The 25,095-nt window shown below is 50.7% G+C and overlaps 1 protein-coding gene across 1 annotated transcript; it reads right to left on the bottom strand.

The window, feature by feature from the left end:
* Window positions 1-3,399: 3,399 nt before the first annotated feature.
* setbp1 (SET binding protein 1) lies at window positions 3,400-24,971 on the bottom strand (the record flags this gene model as incomplete). Its single annotated transcript, XM_084457487.1, has 8 exons — window positions 3,400-3,854; window positions 7,087-8,101; window positions 8,263-8,461; window positions 8,601-9,650; window positions 9,724-9,734; window positions 9,836-10,811; window positions 12,078-12,409; window positions 24,558-24,971. 8 exons carry the CDS (start codon window positions 24,969-24,971, stop codon window positions 3,400-3,402), a joined length of 4,452 nt encoding a protein of 1,483 aa, XP_084313613.1.
* Between the last annotated feature and the right edge of the window lie 124 nt (window positions 24,972-25,095).

Raw genomic sequence — 25,095 nt, 5'->3', positions numbered from 1 at the left:
AGGTCAAGGGTGGTTCTTCTAGAAGTGCTCATGGCTGCCAGCCTGGAGAACAAGCATGTCCCTCCCACAAAACAACCTACAAGATCATGGAGGATAAACATGATCAGAAGCATGCCAGCGAACATGGATATACATATACTGCATGTATATGTGCTTAAGACATATATCTGTATATGAACGAATGCAAATACAAAATATATGTGTACATTTGCACACATACGATGACAGATATATGCATATGCATGCGCATCTAAGTATTTACTCATTTCTATATGTCAAATATTTGCAGTTTTTAATATTCATACAATGTACAAAAATGCTTTATGAATCAAAAAATTCATTACAAAAAAGAAACATATCAAACAATGTACAAGTCTTGCTCCAAATTCAATTGAAATTCAGCTTTCTGCTTGTCTAAAATATTTATGCATACAATCAAATAGAGCATGCGAGGAAAGGAGAACCCACTCTAGTAAAAAGGTTCAAAGACACAAACTCAAAATATGCCCACACTGGTGGAAGAGCTGACTTTGTGCTCTGGCAAAGTTCATGTACTGGTTTCCTCAAAGCTTGAACAGCCCCATAGTCCTGACTGCTCAGGTAAGGTATGCGGTGATGATGCCCTCTGCCTGCTGACTCATGGTCAGATATGACCTCAATCCTCTGATGGTTACAGTCAGGCTACCCTGACCCGGGGTCTGTGGTTAGGACCCAGTCTCACTGTCAGACCACAATGTCCCTAGTAGACAAGTACACCAGTCTGTAACTTGTACACATGCAGTAAACTAGTACACCAGTCCTCAACAAGTACATAAGTCCTTAACTAGAGCACCAGTCTTAAATTAGTAGACTAGTACACCAGTCCAGTCCTTAACTAGTAAACTAGTCTTAAAGTAGTAGACTACTCCACCAGTCCAGTCCTTAACTAGTATACCAAAACTAAACCAGAACACCATACTAAGCCAGTAGACGAGTGCACCAGTCCTCCTGGACCAGTTTGGAACAGACCTTCATAACATATCCCAAAACGAGGATTCAATTAGTGATGTTGACACGTGGCGTCGTTGTGTAAGTTATAAATGGCTGAATAATGCATTAAAACGGACCCAAATTAAGGAACTCATGGACTGATCTAACTCACAAAATTGGACATTTCTTGCTGAAAACATAATTACAATTATTTCTTGCTGAAAAAACAAATTAGTTGTCTGTGTCCAGCATGAGCCGAGCTTCAACAAATGTTCAGCCATTCAGTCTAGTACTGTAGGTAAAAAGCTGATGTGAGGCTGTTCTGAATGGACCATCATGTCCCCAGAGTAGCTTCTCAGATAGAAGGCACCAGAGCTTCAGCTAGTATGAAACACAGATAACCTGGTGGATAAAACTCTAGGAGACCTCCAACCCGCCATGGTCTGTAGTAGTCTTTGGTGGTCTGTGCTGCACTGTGGGGGTTTGTGCTGGTCTGTACTTGTCTGTTGGGTTCTGTACTGTTCTTTGCTGGTCAATGACGGTCTGTGCTGCATTGGTCTGCATTGGGTTCTACTGGTCTCTATAAACTGGTCTGTGGTGATATGAACTGGACTCTACTGGTCTGTGGTGATCTGTACTGCTTGGTCTGTGCTAGTCTGTGGTGATCTGTACTGGTCTCTACTGGTCTGTACAGTTATTAGGCGACAAAACCAGCGCAACCAGAGTCAATGCAGGCAGAGTGGACGATGGACACACTAATACTATACAACAAACACTTTCGATTAAGGCTGTACTGCAGGCAGCTGCAGCAACTAGAGCTGCAATGAAATGATAGTCACTTTCTGCACAACTTATTACAAATTATTACTGGTATTATTCACTATTCTGGTTACATGGATTCTTTCACTACATAAGACCACTTATTTGTCTTTGTCGAAGGGTGGACCTAGAACAGACACTCGTTATAAGGTCATATCCAGGCGTGGCCTGATGCATAGCAAACAACATAAGACAGCATGGTTTCCAACGACAACCTCTTCTGGCACAGGTGACATCCTGGGGATACACCTGTAGGGGGCAGGATGTAAGAGTAAGGAACTAGGAAGTAGGGGGTAGGGACTAGGGGGCTGGGAGAAGACACAGGGAGCTCCAGGGTTCTGGTGATAATCATGAAGAGGAACTGGGATCTTTCTCTACGAGCTCTCCTCCATTCTGACCTCCCCTGGAGACACGGAACACTTTAAAATCAGCATAAGGCACAGGGGGAAAGAGAGAGAGAGGCAGAGAGAGAGAGAGAGAGAGAGAGAGGGGGGGGTGGAGCAAGAGAGGGAGGGAGACAGAGAGGAAAGGAGACACAGGGGGAGAGAGAGAGACCTCTCAAACTAACAGACAGTTCCCAATGAAATACTGACCCATTGCTTTTACATTCTAAAACACTGACTATGTGTACAGTTAATGTTTACAGTTAATGGACCACTTCTGGTCCAGAGCCACAGAGAGAGTCCAGACAGAGGGCTGGAACCAGCATGGAAGTGCTGCGTTGAATTAATGTGTCTGCTATTTCATAGTGCATTAAACCAAGTTTCAGGCCTGATATCCACTTTTGCTGGTATAAACACATGTATGTATGAACGAATGAATGAACATGGCTCCTTCTGTCTGAAAACAAGCTTGTCTTGGGTCACGCCCATGTCTTTTTTTTTCTTTTCTTTTTTGGTTATGAATCAATACACAACTGTCATTGTCTAAGGTAGAACAGGTCTAGTAGAGATATAAGCCAGTAAAATGTCTAGTTCCTCTGGTGAAGGACAGGTGACATGTTTCTATGTACAGTCAGCCAACTGCTGCTAAAAGGCTGGGATAGGATCATCCATCCACCATATTGCCTTGATGTCAGGGCCCAGGGCAGGCCTGGATGAGGGAAGGGGCTAGGGATGAGGGTGAGGAGGGGGGGAGGGGGGGGTGAGGGTGAGGTGTGTCAGGCTTCCTTAGAGAAGGCGTAAGGAAGCAGAGCTGCACAGGAACACAAGAACCGACCCCACCCTGCTGGTAAAGACATGGCTACAGCCACATTCACGTACACCGCTGATAGTACCACACACACACACACACACACACACACACACACACACACACACACACACACACACAGGACTGTAGGAGCTACAGTTATAGAGTACTATACACAGGACTGCATGACATTCAGTTATCCTAGAGTACCGTACAGTGCGCAGTATTGTCAGGTCTTATAGTGCCATGTTAGATGATAGACTAGTCCTCGCATGGCCATCCTTAGTCCTCACGTCCAATCAGACGAAAGAGATAGACGGCGAATAAGGTCTAGTGCAGGGAGGCGCCACAGCAGAGGACCATGGGTGGCCTCACTATCCTGCTCCCTGATAGGCCTGATAGTTCCTCTTTGCTGCTGTCCTATTGGCTGTTTGGCGTCCATAGCTCCTCCCTCCTGCGGCCCCTTCGTTTTCCGCCTCCGGCCAGAGTGGGCGCTACCGAGCGTGCCCGGTGCACCACTGTCTCGATAGCCGCCGAGATCGAGTCGTGATTGGAGAACTCCAGGGGCTGAGGGGCGGGGCTGGGCCTCATGCTCCGCCTGCCGGGCAGGTCGACGCACCTCTCGAGCACCGGCATCCCGAGGCTCCTCCCATCACCACGCCTCTCAGCCCTGTCTTCTGCCCTGTGATTGGTGAGCTCAGGCTCCTCCAGAGGTCGTTTCCGGGGACGGCCGGGTCGCCTCTTGACGACGTTGTTTCCAGTCTTGGCTTGTCGCTGTAGCCGCTTCACACGCAGGATCTTCTGCACGTGATCAAAGTTCCTCCTCACCTCCTTCTGAATCTCCTCCACCTCCCTCCGTTTGTAGCGCCTTTTCCCTAGAGAGAGGAGAGGAGTGGAGAGGAGGGGAGGAGAGAGGAGAGGAGAGGAGAGAGCAGAGGGGAGGAGAGAGGAGAGGAGAGGAGAGGAGAGAGAGGGGAAAAAACATTCAAATGAATGTTATAAAGATCCATTGAACAAGAAGGCATAGACAGAGAGAGCACCTGTCAATCACAGTCTTGGCGTCGTGTCCCGGGCTAAATCATAGGATGAACCATTTCCTCCTCATTTCCTCTATATTCATGTGAGCCATTCAGAACCCAGCTGAGACACACACATAAAAACACACACACACACGTGCGCTAACACACATGCACACATACATGTCTCCTTCAACCATTAAATGTCGCTACTCAACAGTGACTTGCGGCATCTGGAGCACAGCCTGTCAAACACAGACACCCACAGACAGACACACACACACACACGCAATCAAAGACGTGCACACACACACGTGCACAATGCAAATGAATTGAGCAGTAGAGAATGGCTGAGCAGAAGAAACTGGAGCCATATTGTTTCCTTCGGGCTGGCGGACTGGGCACTCTGCCCTTCACACTGCGCTATCCTCCCTCCCTCCCTCCCTCCCTCCCTCCCTCCATCCCTCCCCCTGTCTCTCTCCATCTTCCCACTCTACCTCTTTCCCCTCACAGACAGAAATACTGTCTCATTCTCTGCCCTCCATCATTTTCTCTCCTGCTCCTTCTCTGCCTTCATACGCCGCTTCTGAGTCCCAGCCCAGGCCTCTCTCCCTCTCTCCATCTCTCCTTCTATCTGTCCCTCCCTCCCTCTGTCTGTCTGTCTGTCTCTCTCTCTCTCTCTCTCTGGGCAGGGTTCCCAGAACTGAAACACAGCCAAAATCCAAAATGGAGGAGAGGCACAATCAGACAGAACTCTCTCAGAATTAAACAAGCCAGTTCCTTCCTTCCGTAATCTCTTTCTCTCTCTTTGTCTCTCTCTCTCTCTCTCTAGACATTCTCTCTTCCCCTCCCCAGAACCAGTGAGAAGCTGCAGTCTGACTACCGTGACTCTTATATACAAAAGGTGCTACTGTACCTTGAACCATAAAAGGTTCTTTGGTTGTATCTGTATGAGAACTCTCTACAGGTATAACCAAGCGAAGGTTCTATCTAGAATGATTTCACATACGAAAGGCTCTGAAAGGAACCCCAAAAGGGGTTCACAGGAATTTCAGAGGGTTCTCTCACATGGAACCCTGCCTCCTCTACTGTCACACCCACTAAACATCTAGAGATCTGCTCTCTAGCTCTGTCTCCGGGTCCAGGCTACAAACACGCGCACACACACACACACACACACACACACACACACACACACATATAAACACACACAAACACACACATACATAAACACACACATACATACATAAACACACACACACACCAACCACTACAGTAAGTAGCAAAAATTTATGAGCTGAGCACATGGAACATTAAACCCGTGACCTTCAGTGTTCCATGCGGCTGTCCAGCAGTAGACCTCTACACCCGGATCTACAGTCCTGGTGAGACTGAGGTGTGTGTGTGTGTGTGTGTGTGTGTGTGTATATGCATCCATGACTGTGAGTGTTTGTGTGTCTGTGTGTGTGGGTGTGTGTGAGAGAGAGAGAGAGAGAGAGAGAGAGAGAGAGAGTGTGTATTTTTGTCTTACTTTCATTAATTCAGTGCAGAGGATGACCTGCTTTTATGCAAATGTGTGTGTGAGACTGCTGTCAGCTGCAACAAGACCTGCTGATTAGTGAGAGTAGAAGCACGCACACACACACACACACACACATACACGCACACACAGACACAGACACACAGGAGTAATATTCTTTGTCCCCTGTTAAAACTGTTCCTGTTTAATATGAATTAGAATCTAGTTAATGTCCCGAAATGAATATGCATTTCATATCTAGTCTGTTTTTGTATAGAATGTGACTGCACCTGTGTGTGTGTTTTAATTGGGCTGGGGATGTGAAGCGAAGCAGTCATGCTGGAACAGGGGTAGCGGGATGTGTGGGGGAGGGGAGAGAAGGGGGGGGGGTCGGGGAGAGAGGAGGAGAGGAGGGGGAGAAGGGAGAGAGGAGGGGGGAGAAGGGGGAGAGGAGGGGGGGGAGGAGGAGAGGAGGGGGGAGAAGGTAGAGGGGGGGAGAGGAGGGGGGAGAAGGTAGAGGGGGGGAGAGGAGGAGAGGAGGGGAGAGGAGGGGGAGAGGAGGAGAGGAGGGGGGAGAAGGCAGAGGGGGGGAGAGGAGGGGGGAGAAGGTAGAGGGGGGGAGAGGAGGGGGGAGCTGACGAGGAGAGGGGGGGCTGGGGGGAGAGGAGGGAGAGGTAACAAAGAAGAGCGGGTATTATGGATGTAGGAAGAGTGGGAAATAGGTAGAGAAAGGACAGAGAGACATAGAGAGAGAGAGAGAGAGATTTAGAGAAAGGGACGTGAGGGCCAGCGTTGGTAGATGGGGAGAGGGGAGACGGGGGAAACTGAGAGAAAGGGTAGCGTGTATGAGTCATCCCCCCCTTTGGTCCCCTGGGGTGGGGGCTGTATTCTAACTGAGCCCCTGGCTTCTCCTCCCCTCCAGTGGACTAGGCCCCAGTCATTAAGCCCCTGGCTGGCAGCCAGGTCCTCTAGCAGGCAGGCCTTTTACAGCCTGTCTGGAGGACATCAATCACCCTGTAGGAATAATATATCTTTGGCACAGGCTCTGGCAGGAGGGGAGGGAGGGAGGGAGGAGGGAGGGGAGGAAAGAGGGAGATTGGTGAATTATAGTCGTCTCCATCCATGCATTACGTTCTCTCTCTCCCGGCCAGATGTGCTCCCAGACTGCAGAATACAGAATGTACCCAAACACGCTCCAGCCCCGCTAGCCTGTCTCCTGTACCTCCTGTACCTGTTCCTATATTTGCAGGGGTAAATGTGTATATGGAGAGTATATTATGTACATTCTATGAATATGTAAAACTCAGGAGCCGGGGCGTTGCCAGGGTGCGAGTGTGAGTGAGAGAATGAGTGTTGTATCACCATGGTAACCTTCCTGTGACTGAGTGAGTGGTGCGTCACCATGGTAACCTTCCTGTGACTGAGTGAGTGGCGTTTCACCATGGTAACCTTCCTGCGACTGAGTGAGTGAGTATGTGTTGCACCACCACGGTAACCTACCTGTGAATGAGTATCGTGTCACCGTGGTAACCTGTGAGTGAGTGCTGCTGCTGTATTACCATGGAGACCTACCTGTGAGTGAGGGGCAGTCGGACATGAGACTCTCCTCCTTCCTGGCGTTTTGGAACGACATCATCCCCTCCTCTCCGAACACCGGCAGGCCCCTCCTCCGGCTCCTCCCACTGCTCGCCTCTTCACGCGACTCGGAGAACAGCTCAGAGGCTCGCTGCGATTGGCCACGGTAGCCGCTCAGGAAGCCGCTCATCGGCTGCCCGGGCTGACGCGAGTGGAAGTGGGCGTCGACCAGGGAGAGAGAGGACAGCGCCGCCCTCTGGCCCCTCGGGGCGCCCCTCTGCTTCTCCCCGCCCTGGCCGGTCATCTCCCGCCGGTCACTCAGCAGGCTCCCGCTAAAGAGGCCGCCCAGCTCCTGCCGGTCCCTGGCCGAGAGGAGGGCCTCGTCCTTGTGCTTGTGCTTGTGTTTGTGTTTCCTCTTGTGGAGGCGGACCCCCCCCAGACCACCTCCCCTCCCGCTGCCGCCGCCGCCTCCTCCTCCCCCCCCTCCCAGGGGGCCCCGGCCCTCTGCCCGCCCAGACAGACCCTGGAGGGGGCCGCTGGAGGCCCGCAGTTTGGCCCCTGTCTGGAGCTTGGCGTGGCCCCCGGAGTGGAAGGCCTTGGGAGGGGGGCCGGCCGGCCTCATGAAGGGGGAAGGGGGTGCGGGCCCAAGGTGGTGAGGGGGCAGGTACAGGGGGGGAGCGGGGGGGTAATAGCCCAGGCTCAGAGGGGGAGGGTAAGGCATGGCATAGGGCGCTGCATAGTAGTTCCCCCCTGCCAGCGGGTAGCCATAGCCCTGGACTAATGGCAGCTTGGCCGGGATTGGCTGGCTGGTCTTGGCGGGACGGCCACGCCTCCTCTTGGCCTTCAGCTGGGCGCTCCTGCGCAGGTAGGGGGCGGAGTCGCAGGCGTAGGGGTGGAAGGTGAGGGGGTAGTAGTGGTGGAAGTTGAGGCGGAAGATGGAGGGGTAGGGCTGCTGGGTGTAGCAGGAGGAGCGCCGGTGAGACACGCGCAACTGCTGCAGCTTCAGCACCACCTGGAGGACGGGAGGACACACACACTTTAAGTATGAACCCAGACACGTACACCTCTAATCCTCAGTGTTTCACTGGCCTTCGCGGAATGTTCTGGGTGGACAGAGATGTTCTGGCGTAGTGAAGCCGGATGTGATTTAAATATGAAGTTTGATTGGCTAACCTCCTCTAACTCAGACAGGAAGTGCATGTGGTCACGGCTTTGCAGGCACTTCCTCTTCCTGCGGTGGTGCTTCTGCTTCTTGTCCTGCTGCGACAGGAAGCTGTCCACCACTGCTACCTGCCTTTCACAGCGCCCTCTGCTGGACGCCTCCAGGACCGCAGCCTCCGCTGCATCCAGGCCACACAGGTCAAACGAGTACCTGCAACACGTTTATCATAGACCAGATTAACACCCACACTCAACACCATGCAACACAGTATCACAGGCTCAAAAAAACAAAAAAACAAAACAAAACACTGGACAGGTGAACCAATTGGGCCATGAAGGGCGGAGCCTACCTGCGTCTAGAGGCGGGGCCTTTCTCCGTCTGGTCGGACGTGCTGTTGTTGTCCGTCCCTATGCCGCTGTCGCTGGGGATCGTCTCCTCGCTGTGCGATTCGCTGATGGGGGACAGCGTCACCTCCTTGACCGACGCCCCCTCCGACAGGTGGGAGGGAGAGTTGGCCAGCAGGCGGGGCGGGGACAGCTTCCAGCCGCCGGCCTGCAGTGACCCTCTGCCAGAGGGCTTGGAGGGCAGGGCTGAGACAGGCTGCAGGCTGGGCATGGAGGCCTCGTAGAGGCCCGGCCGCAGGGAGGGGGGGGCGCAGCCGGGAGGAGGAGGAGGAGGAGGAGGAGGGGGGGGGTTGGAAGGCACGAAGTGGCCGTCGTAGAAGCCGGCTCGGGGGGGGTTGGCCTGAGTCTGGGCCCGGGGCTTCCTGCCCCTCTTCTTGCCGATGTAGATGGTCCCCCTCTTGCTGACGTTGATCTGCTTCCCCAGGCGCGCCTCGATGCTGGACGCCACCGCCGTCATGGCCGACGTGACGGGCGTCGAGGACGAGGACTTCAGCGCCAGGCTGCCGTTGTGGGCGGAGCCGGACAGGATCTCGTTCAGGATGCTCTGCACCTTCCCCAGCTTCAGCCTCTTCACCGGCCGGGGGCGGCCTCCGCGGCCCCGGGGCAACCTCAGCCCGTTGTCGTTGGCGCCGCAGGGGGGGGAGGCGAATTGGGCTAGCGAGGCCAGGGCGTGTGTCTTCCTCCCGCGGCCCAGTCCGGCACTGGAGTGTGTGGCCGGGGGGCTGGGGGGGCAGGTGGAGGTGCCCTCGTGGATGGTCTCCACGGTCAGAAGGGGCTGCTTTTTGGGGCGCCCTCGTTTCCTCTTGGGGGGGGCGTGGACAGTCAGGCTGTCGGTGTTGGTGTAGAGGGGGCTGGAGGGGGTGATGGGGAAGGCTGAGGGTGGATCGGACGCGGCCATGGAGGGGGCGCAGCTGTCCCTGGGACTGAGGCTAGGGGGGCTCTTGGCCTTCAGGTAGGACCATCTGTCCTTGGTCTTTGTGGGCCTAGGGCTGGGGCTGGGCATGGACATGGGGATGGAATTAAGGGTGGACCTAGGGCTGGGACTTGGGCTAAGGTTAGGTCTCGGACTGGGGTTGGGGCTATGGTTGGATCTAGAGCTCGGGCTAAGGTTAGGTCTGGCTCTGGGACTGGGGCTGAGGTTTGGTCTGGGTCTGGGACTGGGGCTAAGGTTGGGTCTGGCCCTAGGGTTGGGGCAAGGGCTAAGGTTGGGCCTGGGCCTGGGACTGGGGCTGGGGCTAAGGTTGGGCCTGGGACTGGGGCTAAGATTGGGTCTGGGTCTGGGACTGGGGCTAAGATTGGGTCTGGGTCTGGGACTGGGGCTAAGATTGGGTCTGGGTCTGGGACTGGGGCTAAGATTGGGTCTGGGTCTGGGATTGGGGCTAACGTTGGGTTTGGGCCTGGGGCTAAGGTTGGGTCTAGGACTGGGGCTAAGACTGGGTCTGGGCCTGGGGCTGGGGTTAAGGTTGGGCCTGGGCCTGGGACTGGGGCTAAGGTTTGGTCTGGGCCTTGGACTAGGGCTGGCAATGGGATTGGGGCTAAGCAAAGTGGGATTGGGGTTGGGTTCAGTGCTGGTTCTAGAGCGGCCAACAAGGTTGTTCCTCACTCTACTCTGGCTCACGCCTGGTTCCACCCTCTCTCTCTCTCCTCTCTCAGATCTATCACTTTTCTCTCCCCTCCCTGCCCTCTCTGAATCCACCTCAACTCGCTTCCCCAGCCCAGAGTCTCGCTTGTTGGCGGCCATCTTAGGAGTTAGTTTGGGCTCTGAGGGCCCTGGATGGCCTATCTCTGTGATGTCAGAGTCCTGTGGCAGTGCCGATTGGTCCTCCAGGGAGTATGACTCCTGGAAGGACCGCCTCCTTCTCTTCTTCCCTTTCCCCTCCTCCGTCAGCATGGGCATCTCTCTGTCATCCTCCTCTCCTCTCCTCCCAGTGCTGCCCCTCTCATCCCTCTCTTCCGGGAGCAGGTGCGGAGTCTCGTCCCTCCTCGACCTCTGCCTCTCCTCAGCAGGCTGCAGCCCCTCCGTACCCATCTCTGGCTGCTTCCCCCACACCTCAGCATTGTGGGTACTACCCAGCGTCCTCTGGGAGTCCTTCCTGCCATACTTCCTCTTGATGTTCCCAAAGAGCTGCTCACTGACCTCCTGCAAACCCCTCCCCCTGGAGACAGAGAGAGAGAGAGAGAGACAGAGAGAGAGAGAGGAACATCAAGTTGTCTGCATCAATGTTCAAATAGTATTAAAGCTGCTGTATGTAAATTCTGCACTATGTGCCAGCTACGAGTTAGCCATTACCAAGCACAGAGTGAAGATTCTATCTTTTGGGGTAAATTCAGTCAGATGCAATCTCACGGTTTGTGCTTGGGTACCCATAAAGCCATTGAAGAATGTCCCGTGTTGCTGATTGGATCGCAGCATGGGCACATGCTTTGAACAAGGTGTGGCCACACCTCCAAGTTTTCATTAATTAATTATTTTTTATGCTCCTGTGTCGAACCAAGACTAAATTATAATTATTATTATAATTGCTGTAGCAGAGCCAAACAGCAGTCTACAAATACATTTTCACAGAGCTTAATTGCTATCACAGCAAGAGTTGGGCATGGTCCAGTTACCGGTTTCACGGTATATCTCGGTGTGAAAAAGTCATGGTTCCAAAATCACTAACATTCTGTTCCGACGGTAAACTCTGGCGGTATGCGTTTCATAACTTCAAAGTCGGAATTTCAAGTTCACAGTAGCCTAATGTTACCAATCCCCCAAAATGTGAGCAGTGAGTTTGTGTACAACCTGTCACCCACCAGCTACATGTAAGGGATAATCCATTACAAAGTGTGGTAACAGGCTAAACAACACAATAACATTAGCAGCGCGAGCCTAGCCTCACGGCTCTGGCCTTTTGGCAGAGATTTCAAAGTAAAGGTCACGCAAAAATGTACTTTTTGTGATTTTACCTTGAAAACATTCCAGTGGCCATATCCTCTCACCTCACCATTCCAAACTGAATCCAGGAAAGGTGAACATGCTCACATTTCTACATCATAACGTCTAAAAGTGAGCAAATGTGTGGAAAGTGAGCATGTCTGCAAAAAAAATTATTCGTTTTTCTTTCTTTTTTTTACTACTGTACTTTACGTTTACTAATGTTCCAAATGTTCTATATTTTATTTAAAACATATTTTTTGTTCCATTTTGCTCAGAGATACCATGATATTTTTGCCTAAGGTTTATCACACCATCATACTGGCCAATGCCTAATAGCAATATTGAAATGTTTAAAATCTTCCAACGCTCTTACATGCTGCAGCTTTAATACTAGATCTGAGAAAGTATTTTTCTGTGCATCATGTCCATCTGACCAGGACCATGTATGGATGTTGAAGTATGGATGAGCATATGACCATTAATGGACGTAGAGCATGCATACCTGCTAAGGGAGGTCAGGTTTAGAATGCTTGCATCCGTTACTACGGGCAACTGAGGGTCAGGGGTCAGGGACCTTTCGGGGAAAGGGCTTTCTTCTGGGCCTCTCTGGGAGTACGGCTGGATTGGGTCAACCAGAGGACTCCTATTGGTGGCCGCCTGTTCTCTGGCGGACTCTGTGTCCACCTCATTGGCTGGGCCAGTGGAGAGCAGGTCCCAGGTGGGGGTGTGGAGGTGTGGTTGTGTGAGCGCCAGTTTGGGAGGGGGGTGATCTCCCAGTAGCTGCAGAAGGCCCCCTTCTCTCTGCTCCGCTGCTTTGAACTGTCGCTCATATGTCTGAGGAGGGCAGAGACACACACGCACACGCACACACACACACACACACACACACACACACACACACACACACACACACATACAGATACAGGAGGGTTAAAACCATTTTCATATGCCAAGATTTACACCACAGTGATGAAGAACATGCCATGTGTTCACTATACTATAGTGTATAGATTCCATTGATACAAAAAACAACTAAGAGGTTGAATTAAGCACAGATGTATCCAGCCTTATTCCTCATTAAAAAATCACTACAGCCTTGTTGCCTTCATAACATCCACTCGGAACCGTAGGGGATAATCAACACCATAGTACATGGTTATCACGAATATGATGCACACACACGCGGACACACACACACACGCGCACACACAGCACCTACATACACTGTTAATACGCATAGCGCGTACAGCACCAACTGACTTATGGGAGAGGGAGGAGAGCTTGGCCCATTCTCTCTCCTCTAATTCCTCTCTTTCTCCCTCCTCCATCATCTCCTGGTCTCCCTCCATTCTTGGTCCCCGTCTCTGACGTCCCCCATCATTCTCCTGAGTGATCTGTAGTCGGCTCGTGTTCCTCTGGCAGCGGCAGGCTGTTTATCTGCAGAGCGCAGGTTCTACACGCCACACGCAGGCGCACACACGCACGCGTGCGCGCGGACATGCGTTGTGCGCTCGCGCGCAAACCGACGGACACGCACGCGGCTGTTTATCTACAGAGTACACACTGCCTCGTCACGGCTGGCTGCTGCTCCCAGGACGCTCTGAGGTGAGTGCGTCCAAGAGGTGTGTGTGTGTGTGTGTGTGTGTGTGTGTGTAACGCTGAAGAGAGGGGAGAGTGGGATAGGATGACAGACACCTGATATAGACACATTCTCAAATTACCTCTAATACCTGCTCAGAAAGAGACAGACAGAAAGAGGGAGAGAGAGGGAGATAGGTAGAGAGAGGGAGGGAGGGAGGGAGGGAGGGAGAGGGAGGGAGGGAGGGAGGGAGGGAGAGAGAGGTAGAGGGAGGGAGGGAGAGAGAGAGAGAGAGGGAGGGAGGGAGGGAGGGAGGGAGAGGTAGAGAGAGAGAGAGAGAGGGAGGGAGGGAGAGAGAGGAATGGAGGGAGAAGGAGTGAGAGGAATGGAGGGAGGGAGAAGGATAGAGAGGCAATCTATACTTGGGACACATGGTAAGCCCCATCAAAAGACAGAGAGCAGTGAACACGAGGCCTCCTAACCACAGTCACCACAGAGAGATAATACAGGAAGGATACGAGAAAGAGAGAGAGAGAGAGAGAGAAAGAGAGAGAGATATACCTTGAGTCACTCCTTTCCCTGCCCCTCCTCTCCTCTCACCTGCTTTGTACTGTCCAATCAGTAATGGCTTTGTCCTAGATTCCGCCCTAACCACAAACTCACACTTCCTCTTCCCCGTCAGGGGTCACCACACACACACACACACACACACACACACACACACACACACAAACACACACACACACACACACAGGCCCTGTTACTAGTCACTAGGTAATGCTGTCAGAGACATGTCATGGGGTAATGTGTGACTCATCATGAGGAGGTACAGTAAAGGTCAAACTCTGTCACCAAGCGGTGTGTGTGGTGTACTGTATGTGTGTGCAGGCTAACTATAGGGTCCGCCTACAGTACAAAGCGGATGCGCTCGTAAATGTCAGAAGAGACAGTTACGTTGGATCATTTCCATCTTGATGTCAACCCTCTTACCTCCTTACCTCCCTCCTTACCTCGTACCTTCCTCCCTTCTTCCTCCCTCCTTACCTCCTCTCATGGTTCACTGTGCCTCTAAATCTAACTCAAATATGTCCATGTCCACTGTTGGAGAAAACTAACTCAAACCCAACCATCCAAATCCCTCTCTCTCTCTCTCTCTCTCTCTCTCACTCTCTCACACACACATACACACACACACACACTCGCACACACACACACACACACACACTCGCGCACACACACACACACACACACTCGCACACACACACACACACACACACACACAATGCCCTTCAAATAGTTTTTCGCAGCCTTTTATTTGGCTGCGTGCCCGGCGGTTGGAGTGTTTCATTTTTTCCCTGTGTATGGAACTGGGCAGCTGTCCAGAGAGAGGGAGAGGGGGTGAACGAGGGGGAGAGAGAGGGAGGGGGGAGGGGAAGGATTTAGTGAAAGAATGAAAGAGTGTGAGACAGGGAGGGGAGGATAGGAACAGCAGAAAGAGAAAGAGCCGAGAAAGAGAGAGAGAAGAGTGAGAAAATGAGAAGAGGTAAGAAAAAAAAGAGAGAGAGAGAAAAAAGAGAATGAGATTCAGAGAGACAGAAAGAGAGAGGGATAAGAGAGGGATGGAGAACGAAAGAGAAATAACCCTCAGCCGGTGTACTAAGGTTCCCTCCAAAACGGCATGATTGATGATCCTCTCTCTAGACCCTCCCACACACACACACACACACACACACACACACACACACATGCACGCGCGCTCTCTCCCTCTCTTTCTCCTTGGCTTTGACACCACGTTGTTCCCCTCTGCCCCCGTGGCCTGGTGTGGCTCCCCGTCCATCTCATCCTTTCTTTTCTCAACTCTTTCTCTTTTCTGTGGAGGACCGTTCTCCCTCTGTGGGAACCGCACCCCCCCCCCCAACACCCCCCCACCAAACACCCCCCTCCCCCCAGCAGCTTCATTCAGTGACGTTTCTCTGTGATCCGGGCATCTGACAACTCCACGAGCACACACACACACACACACACACCCTCGCACCCACACCAGCACCACACACACGCGTATACACACACACACACACACACACCCTCGCACCCACACCAGCACCACACACACGCGCATACACACACACACACACCCTCGCATCCGCACCAGCACCACACCCTCGCACCCCCACACACACACCCTCGCACCCACACCAGCACCACACTCACGCGCATACACACACACACACACACACTCGCACCCACACCAGCACCACACCCTCGCACCAGCACCAGACACGCGCATACACACACACACACACACACACACACACACACACACACACACACACCCTCGCACCCACACCAGCACCAGACACGCGCATACACACACACACGCAGATCCTCTGCAAACAAACACCATGAATACTAACAGGCCTTTGTGTCCCTCGCACTTAAACGGGGGAGAGTGTGTGTGTGTGTGTGTGTGTGTGGGGGGGGGGGGGGGGGGGGGGGGGAAGAGAACGCGCAGTAGTACTGTTGATCTTGTGGCCACTCTCTCAGACCCCTCAGCAGCCCTCCCTCCCTCTCTTTCTCCTTCTCTCGTTCTTCCCACCAGTTCTCCCGAGAATAAAGAGCTCCATTCATTCGCCTGAGCTGCCCCACAGCAGGGAGGAGGAGGGAGGAGAGACTGTGGAAGGTAAAGATGAGGCCCACAGCGTGTGTGTGTGTGTGTGTGTGTGGTGGCTATTACAGAGATGCTGCAGATACACTGGTGCAGCATCTCCTCTCCTGTATTAATTAGGGCTGGGTATCGAGTCGAATTTCAAGAATCGATTCGATTCCGATTCACAAGGTTCAGAATCGATTATCACGATTCGATTGGATTCGATTCAATATCGATTCGGTTAGTGTTACTAAAACCTGTTTTTTGTAGCTGTATCTTAATTACATGACTGCCAAGTTATGCAACACATCAATTCTATGGCTGGGTATCGATACTGATTTCCAAAAATGAATGAATGAATGAATCATTGAATGAATGAATGAACTATTCATACCTTCATTTATTCATTCATTCATTAAATAAAAGATCGATTTTGGGATTCAGAATCGATGAATCGATTTTTTAAACCCAGCCCTAGTATTAACGGTATTGAGTAGTAATGCCACTTCTATCCTCTTCTCACAATACAGCAGGCAGCTCTACGGTGGACTCCATGCTTTGTTTCATCTGATAAAGGATCTACACTCTTACCGGACAGGATATACTTACACTAGACAGCTCTACTCTTCCATACTATCACTAGACAGCTCCTATCTGTATACTCTTGGTCCAAGTAAACTTCCGGTGTGTCAATCTGCGATAATAGTCAAAGCTAGCAAGTCAAAAACTTTAACAAAATGTCCAAATTAACTTTGGGACCTTATTGTTAGGTGGTGGGATTATTATTAACATATCTCAACTGTTCTGCCTTTGAGTGACTCAAGGAATAGCTGGTTGTCATTTTTAATGTTAACTAGCTAGCTAGCTACCGCCGCTAGTGTTAGCTAACTTGACAAGTGTTATTGTCACTGCAAACCGGATGTTGCAATGGACCAAAGTGGTGTTATTGCCTCCGCGCACAGCGGCCACAGGGGCGGAGGTATAGATTTTCAGTCACGTGTGTTCGTTATTCCGTTAATTTGTTTGTTTGTTTGTTCTTTAGCAGGATTACGTAAAAACTAACAGAGCGATTTTCACGAAACTCAGTGGCGGAGTGTAGCATGGGCCAACTTACAACCCATAAAATATTGGAGTGGATCCGAATCACTGGGTGGATACACAAATGAAAATAAGAACAAAACTTGGCCATACTTGGACCATTTCCTTCACTTCATCTTCATGTTTCCTGCCAGGATGACCGTACTGCCCGGTGGCTGAGGGGATAAAACACTGCTCCTACAGTCAAGAGTTCTGGGTTCTAATCCCAGCAAATATGTTTTTTTCCAAGATACTTTTTTTTTTTTGAAGGTTGGCTCTTCTTTATGATGAAGAGTCAATTCAGCTTTAAATAGATAGATATTAACTTTAATTATTCGCTGTTAAAGCAAACAATATTAACTTATATTTCTATGCATTTAATGCATGTAAAACAAAATAATATCTGATTAATGAGAAACAAATCAGATAAACACGAAATCAGGAAAATCTTAACTTTCTTATCCTGGATCCTGTGCTATTACATATACTGAGGCGTGACTTCAACCATTTCAACTCAGTTACACCAACAAAATACATGAATGCGCCGAGGCCTGTGTTCTCTGAGCACCCTTTCTAGTTGTTTTGAATATGAACATTCCATGAAACGGTTGACACTTTCCCTTCTAAAACTCAAGTAGACACAGATGACTTAATCTGAACAAAAGCTTGTGATTGGCTGAACAGAGGTGTTATTACAGCATAAAGAGACACATTCATATTCACATGCTATACAAAGCACACCTCTAATCCCTGCTATCAGCAACAATAGTGTATGTGCATGTGTGGTGTGTTTATGTGTGCGTGTGTGTGTGTGTGTGTGTGAGTGTTTCGCTTGTGAATAAAGCTGCTTTAGCAGGGTTATTATAGTGATTATGTGCTGATTGTTCCTTTCATGGTGCTGGTCAGTAGCTCCTGCCTCTTAAACACACACACACACACACACACACATAGTACACATGCACACACGCATACAGAGCTGCCATAATGACATCCTCAGTGTCACAGAGTGGGCAGAGTAAGACACAATTTAACCAATCAGACTGCTCGCCTGGCCTCCGGCCCCCACTCATCAACAATAACAGCTTTGTGTGAGGCAGCACTCCAGCCTCTCTCTCCCGCTCTCTCTCTCCCGCTCTCTCTCTCTCCCGCTCTCTCTCCCGCTCTCTCTCTCTCCCCCTCCCTGTCTCTGTTTCTCTCTCTCTTGCTGGCTCTCTCTACCTCTCTCCCTCTCTCTCTCACACACGCACACACACAATTAGAACACCTTACATGGAAACAAATACTGGATAAGGAGCACTGTGTTGTTTCTGTGTGTGTGTGTGGGTGTGTGTGTATGTGTGTGTTTGTGTGTGTATGTGCGCGTGCGCTTGCCAGTGTGCGCCTCATCCTGGGCTGAAGCTGCCCCTTCTCCCCTCTCTCCACCCTACCCCTTCCCTCACTCCTCTTCCACCCGCACCCCCACCTCTCTCTCTCTCTCTCTCTCTCTCTCTCTGTAGGTGAGAGGTCACACTGAGTGGCATTCCACAAAGTCTGAGAACGATAGAGAGGCCAGGAGGAGAAGAAAGAGGCAGAGCAGCACAGAGAACCGAGGAGGAGGAGAAGAAAGAGAGAGAGAGAGAGAGATGTGGTTAAAATAGGAGAGAGAGGAGGCAGACCGGTGCAGAGAACAGTGGAGGAGAGGAACCAGGGAGGGTGAGCTGGTTAAAACAGGAGGAGAGAGCGGTGCTTAGGGGTCCGATCCTGCTGTAGAGCCCAGGACCCATACCCTTTGTAATGTGTGTGTGTGTGTGTGTCTTAAAGTCCCACTGATTGTCACACACCGGAGTGCGTTAAATTTGTTCTCCGCATTTGACCCATCCCCTGGGGGAGCAGCGGTGCCGCGCTCGGGAATCATTTGGTGATCTAACCCCCCAATTCCAACCCTTGATGCTGAGTGCCAAGCAGGGAGGCAATGGGTCCCATTTTTATAGTCTTTGGTATGACTCGGCAAGGGATTGAACCCACAACCTCCCAGTCTCTGGGCGGACACTCTACCATTAGACCACAGAGCTGGTTTTGGCACAGAGCTGGTTTTGTGTGCTCAAGCAGTCCACTAAATAGAGGACCTCATAAACCCAGCTGTATTTGGTCTGAATTGTCCTGAGGGACTGACAGGTGGACAGTCTATCCCCTCATGCACACACAAACAAGCACACACACACACACACTCTCTCTCTCTCTCTCTCTCTCTCTGTCACAGGCGTGTCTCAGTCAGACAGCTGATGTGTGGATCTTATTTCACTGACAAACACACTTAAGCTTCAAGTGAAGCACAGTGAAAGTCAATACCCCCCCTGCAATCCCCCCACCCTCTCTCTCTCTCACACACACACACACACGCATGAACACCAACACACACACACACACACACACACACACACACACACACACACACACACACACGACGTACATCAAGAGATGTGTCAATAAATGATGATGCAGTATGATGGCACCACACCATTAAACTACACCATTACCAAACAACGACCAACCACTGACCTACAGTACACCATCAGTAAACTACAGCATTACTAAACTGCACCATCACTAAACTACACCATCATTAAACTATATCCTTCCAAAACTAGACCATCATTAAACTATACACACCCACTAAATTACACCAGTGCTAAATTAGAAATGATGCTCGGAAAGCACAGACCTCCGCCCGTGAACGCGTTTTGCGGCAGGACATGTGTGGTGTTGCTGCATTCGTAAGGTCGAGAGCTTTATGCCAGTCCAGCCCATTTCTCTGCAGTGTCTCTTCTAGGATCTTTTTCGGGGGGGGTGGTAAGGGGGGTGAAGGGGGGTCTTGGTCAGGGGGGGTGCCTCGCAAAACTACTCAGGATACGTGGTGTCAACAGTGTCGTCATAGACACTAATAAGCGAACCCTTAGCCAGGGCTCGAGACTGACCAATGACCAAGAGTTAAAATCTCACCATCATTTAAGTACACCATCACTAAACTACACCATCACCAAACTACACCATCACTAAACTACACCATTATTAAACTACACTACCAATAAGCAACACCATCACTAAACTACACCATCACCAAACTACACCATCACCAAACTACACCATTATTAAACTACACTACCAAAAAAGCTACACCATCACTAAACTACACCATCACCAAACTACACCATCACCAAACTACACCGTTATTAAACTACACTACCAATAAGCAACACCATCACTAAACTACACCATCACCAAACTACACCATCACTAAACTACACCATTATTAAACTACACTACCAAAAAAGCTACACCATCACTAAACTACACCATCACCAAACTACACCATCACTAAACTACACCATTATTAAACTACACTACCAATAAGCTACACCATCACTAAACTACACCATCACCAAACTACACCATCACTAAACTACACCATTATTAAACTACACTACCAATAAGCTACACCATCACTAAACTACACCATTATTAAACTACACTGTCACTAAACTTCACCACAGGGTGACTGGTGTGCATCTGTACCCCCCCCCCCCCTCAAGCCCCCCCACCCACCTACCCACTTCAACACACACACACACACAGACACACAAGCACAAACGCACGCACACACATTAGCCCTGGGGCAAGAAGACATGGGTCAGACTCCAGTTGTCTCAACCGAGACCTCCCCCCCAGAAACATACAGAAAGACACACACAAACACACACAATTGTCTTGCACAACTGCAGGGTGCAGTCCCACCCTTGCCCCTGGATGTCAAGCAGGGTCAGAGTTCACTTCTCTCTGCTGCTAGCCTTTCAGTGTGTGTGTGTGTGTGTGTGTGACTGCGCTTTTACCAGGAATGACCTGGCAGTCATTCTGCACAACCAGCACTAAAATCGAGCTGATTAGGGAGCAGTCTTTCTCATTGTGTAATGGATGGTATGTAGTCCCATTCTCAGCCCCTACCTGGTCTCTCAGGCTTGAGAGCTAACCCATCATTGGTAGTTGTGGTTGTTTGTGTGTGTGTGTGTGTGTGTGTGTGTGTGTGTGTGTGTGTGTGAGAGAGAGAGAGAGAGAGCGAGCGTGTATTGGGGGGGGGGGGGGGGTCAGACCCAGATGGACAGCTGGTATTTCAGTGGTGCTAAAACACTCAGCTCACCTCCCCCTCTCAAACACACACACACACACACACACACACACACAGCCCCGTCTCTGCCCATCCACCCTCAAACACAGAGAAACATCCCTCTAGAGAGGCTGAGATGAGCTGATCTAAACAGACACACGCAATCACACTGACACATGCAGACACACACACGCGTTCCAATTTTATGAGCTCATCATGTCCCATGGGTCACCAGCCACCATCGGGGATGAATACTCACATCAAAAGGATGTGACAAACAGGCACACACACACGCACACAAACAAGCTTGAGACCACCGAGGAGAAGGGTTGTCAAGACAATACAGTAAATATTCACTGCTAGAGTGTGCGCGCGCACACACACGCACACACACACACATTCATAAACAGAAACACACACACACACACACTCCCTGGAGTCCTGGGGGAGCTAGGCCTTATCTCTCTCCACAGATAGTGAACTGGATTAAATGGCTGTTTGGCACCTTCTGCGGTCTGGACAGATAACTAGGGAAACCCTCTCAAATAGCTATGAGAGAGAGAGACGGTGTGTGTGTTTGCCTGTGTGTGTGTGTGTGTGTTTGCCTGTGTGTGTGTGTCCCTCCCACTCTCACTCCCTCTCTCTCTCTCTCTCATATAGCCTCCTGTAGTGACCCTCTCTTTTTCTATCTCTCCTTCCAAGGGGGGCCCCTTAACTAGGCTCTCCATATGCCTGCCCCCCCCCCCCCCCCTCTCTCTCCTGTTCACACTCTGGGCTCTCCTCTGCTCTCCACCACCATCTGCCACTACGACAGAGAAAGAGAGAGAGAGAAAGAAAGAGATGGAGAGAGAGAGATAAAGACAGTGAGTGAGAGGGAGAAAGAGAGAGTGAGGCAGAGACAGGAAGATAGAGAGAAGGTGAGAGTGAGCGAGAGAGAGAGCAGCAGCTCCAGACACAATACAACAGAGAGGCGGTCCATCTGCTCCCTGCCAGACCCCCCCCCCCACACACACACACACACACCCCTTCCCCCGCCCCACACACACCACCACAAAGACAGCATTTAACCCAAACACAACACACACACTCTCTCTCTCTCTCTCTCTCTTTAAACCTGTTCCTCTCCAGTGGGCCCGCCTGTATTACTCTGATAGGCGTTTGGAGGGAGAGGGGGGTGGAGGGATGGAGGGAGAGGGGGGTGGAGGGATGGAGGGAGAGGGGGGTGGAGGGATGGAGGGAGAGGGGGGTGGAGGGATGGAGGGAGAGGGGGGTGGAGGGAGAGGGGGTGGAGGGGGGGGTGGAGGGAGGGAAGAGGGAATGGTACGTAGGGGACAAGGGGTTTTGATGGTTGAAACTGATCTAACTCACACACAATCACACACACACACACACACACACACACACACACACACACCTATCTGAGAAGCATCTCCCTCTTGACAAGTTACTATGACAGCAAGTCAATCACAACACATGCCTGTTGGATTCTCTGGCCTGAGTTCTACCAGTATACTGAAGTATACACTAGTTCCCTTTACATCCTGAAGTACATAGAATCAGAATCACAATCAGAATGTGTTTCATTGCCATGCAGTTTTTCAACATACTAGGAATTTGCTTTCGGTCATGGTGCATAACATGGAGACAACATTGGACAGGGTGCAGGGACGAGACCGGACAGCGCAAAGAGCAAGAGTTCAGCAGTTCCCTTCACCTATGGAAGTAATTCTGTGTTTCCCATTAATTGTACAGGGTTGGCAGTCCGCCAGACGGCAGGGCAAAGAATCGTTTAATGCCAAAAATAGCGGAAATTAGAGGGACTTTTAGATCACTAATGTTTTTAACATTTGCCAATTGAGTTTAACATAGCAAGAATTAGCATCATGGCTAGCAGCCATATTCTGACTGGGAGTGAGAGGTAGGGTTGCCAACTGTCCCATATTAGCCGCAACATCGCTTACTGTATATTGTGCAAAATAATTGTGTCCCGTATAATTGATCCAATCACAGCCCCCGCCGTGCGTATCAGCTGTATGCAGCGCAAACACCAAGTTCCTGCAAAAGAATATTCACTAGGCTACGTTTGGTGTGTTTCGGTTGGCTGGGCATGTGAAAATATGGATTTAAATGCAAAAAAGAAAACACTGTGCAGCTACAACAAGCAAAAAACAACAAATATGCAGGTTAAAGCCTGTCAGCAGTGACTCGACGAAAGCCCTCTGTACTTTATGACATTGAGAATTCTCAATTGCACATTTTTTGCCTTTTCAATTGAATAAGACACACTTTAGTCCCTGATTTGAGAAAGTTGGCAACCCTAGTGAGAGATGAAGTAACAATATTATTTTCGGTTCATTATGAGACTGTGGCGGAACATAATTGGAAAATGCTGTCGCTACATAAGTAATGTAACCAACAGCAGTGTTTAGTGTGTCTTCTGATGTTAGTAACTATGTAGCTAGGTCTATGTGTTGAGGACAGAATTCTAAATGGCGTTGGCATTCAAGTTAGCTAACTAGACAGCAGCAGACAAGCTAATCCAGCACAAATTGATGCATACAAATTCACCAGAACTTCAACAGAACTGAAGTTTTTGACGTAAAAATTTCATGGGGGAGATAAGATAAGATTGTATGTGTGTGTGTGTGTGTGTGTGTGTGTGTGTGCGTGCGTGTGTGTGCGATCATATACTGTACATCACAGTAAAGAATATACACAGACCCCCAGATCACACACAAAGTGTCCCCCAGGGTGCGTCCCACTAGGCCTGAAGACAGGACAGTACACTGAGTACACATGACTTTCCTTTACCTACTGCAGTATACATTAGTATATTATTGTAATTTTGACCTCAGACCTTACTACAGCATGTTGGACATACACACCATGCACGCTGTAGGTCAAACACACTGCAAACACTTAATGTCCCTATGGACCTGTCCACAGAATAATAAATGATTCTTTTTTAGAGGGAGAAAGAGAGAGAGGGGGAACTGTGACCACAAATGGAGAGAGCAGAGACCAGCTGTCACTTGCTGATGTCAACCCTATTCTCAGCTCCTGTGTGTGTGTGTGTGTGTGTGTGTGTGTGTGTGTGTGTGTGTGTGTGTGTGTGCGTGTGTGTGTGTGTATGTTCTCAGCTAGCCATGACTGGTTTCAATTACGTTACGAACTTTGACCCTGTGTTACCAAGGAGGCAAAGGAGCAGCTACTGAGAGACAGCAAGAGAGAGAGAGAGAGAGAGAGAGAGAGAGGGAGAGAGGTGCGAGAGACAGAAAGAGAGAGACAGAGAGAAAGAGAGAGAGAGACAGAGAGAAAGAGAGAGACAGAGAGACACAGAGAGATAGATAGATAAAGAGAGAGAGAGAGAGAGAGAGAGAGAGGGAGAGAGAGAGGGAGAGAGAGACAGAGAGAGAGAGAGAGAGAGAGCGAGCAGCTCTACAGGTCAGTTGGTCAGTAACACTTCACTACTGCTGTCCACATGACGTGTGAACCAGCCTCTCACAGCCCAAAGCAACATGGAAACAGGAAGCTTGCTTACCCTCTTCCTGGGCGGTCCTCGCTCCTCCTCCGGAGCCCCTCGGCAGCAGCCCCGGCCCCCCCGGGCTCCCCTCTCCCCTGTCATCCGGATCTCCGGGGGGCAGATGTAGTTCTCCAGACTCTTGGGGGGCTTCTTGGTGCGCTTGGTGGTCTGGATCTTCAGCTTCAGACTTCCTTCCTGGAAGCTGGCTTCCTTGATTGAGAACTCCTGCTCCTCAAGCCCCTCCCCTTGCTCCTCTAGCCCCTCTCCTTCTCCTGGGACCCCCCAGCGTTCACGGAGGACATGGTCGATTACATCATCTCCCTGCGCCAGGTCAAGCCCCGCTACTTCCTGGTCCTCTTCATTCGATTCCCTGCCTCCCTCTAATGCTACCTCCTTGGGCCGGACTGAGCCAACCAGATCCCGTGGCTCCATCAACAGTCCTGCCAGAGCCAATCAGAACGGGGGAAGCAGTAGCAGCCAGCCAATAGGAGTGCAGGGAGAGGTTGTCGGTTAGGTTGGTGTAAGGGGGTCGGCTACTGGGGCCGGACTGGCAGAC

This window comes from Borostomias antarcticus (assembly GCF_949987555.1).
Source record: "Borostomias antarcticus genome assembly, chromosome: 23".
NCBI lineage: Eukaryota > Metazoa > Chordata > Actinopteri > Stomiiformes > Stomiidae > Borostomias > Borostomias antarcticus.
The sequence above is the reverse complement of the archived record's forward strand: the minus strand, read 5'-3'. Positions and strand labels throughout refer to the sequence as shown.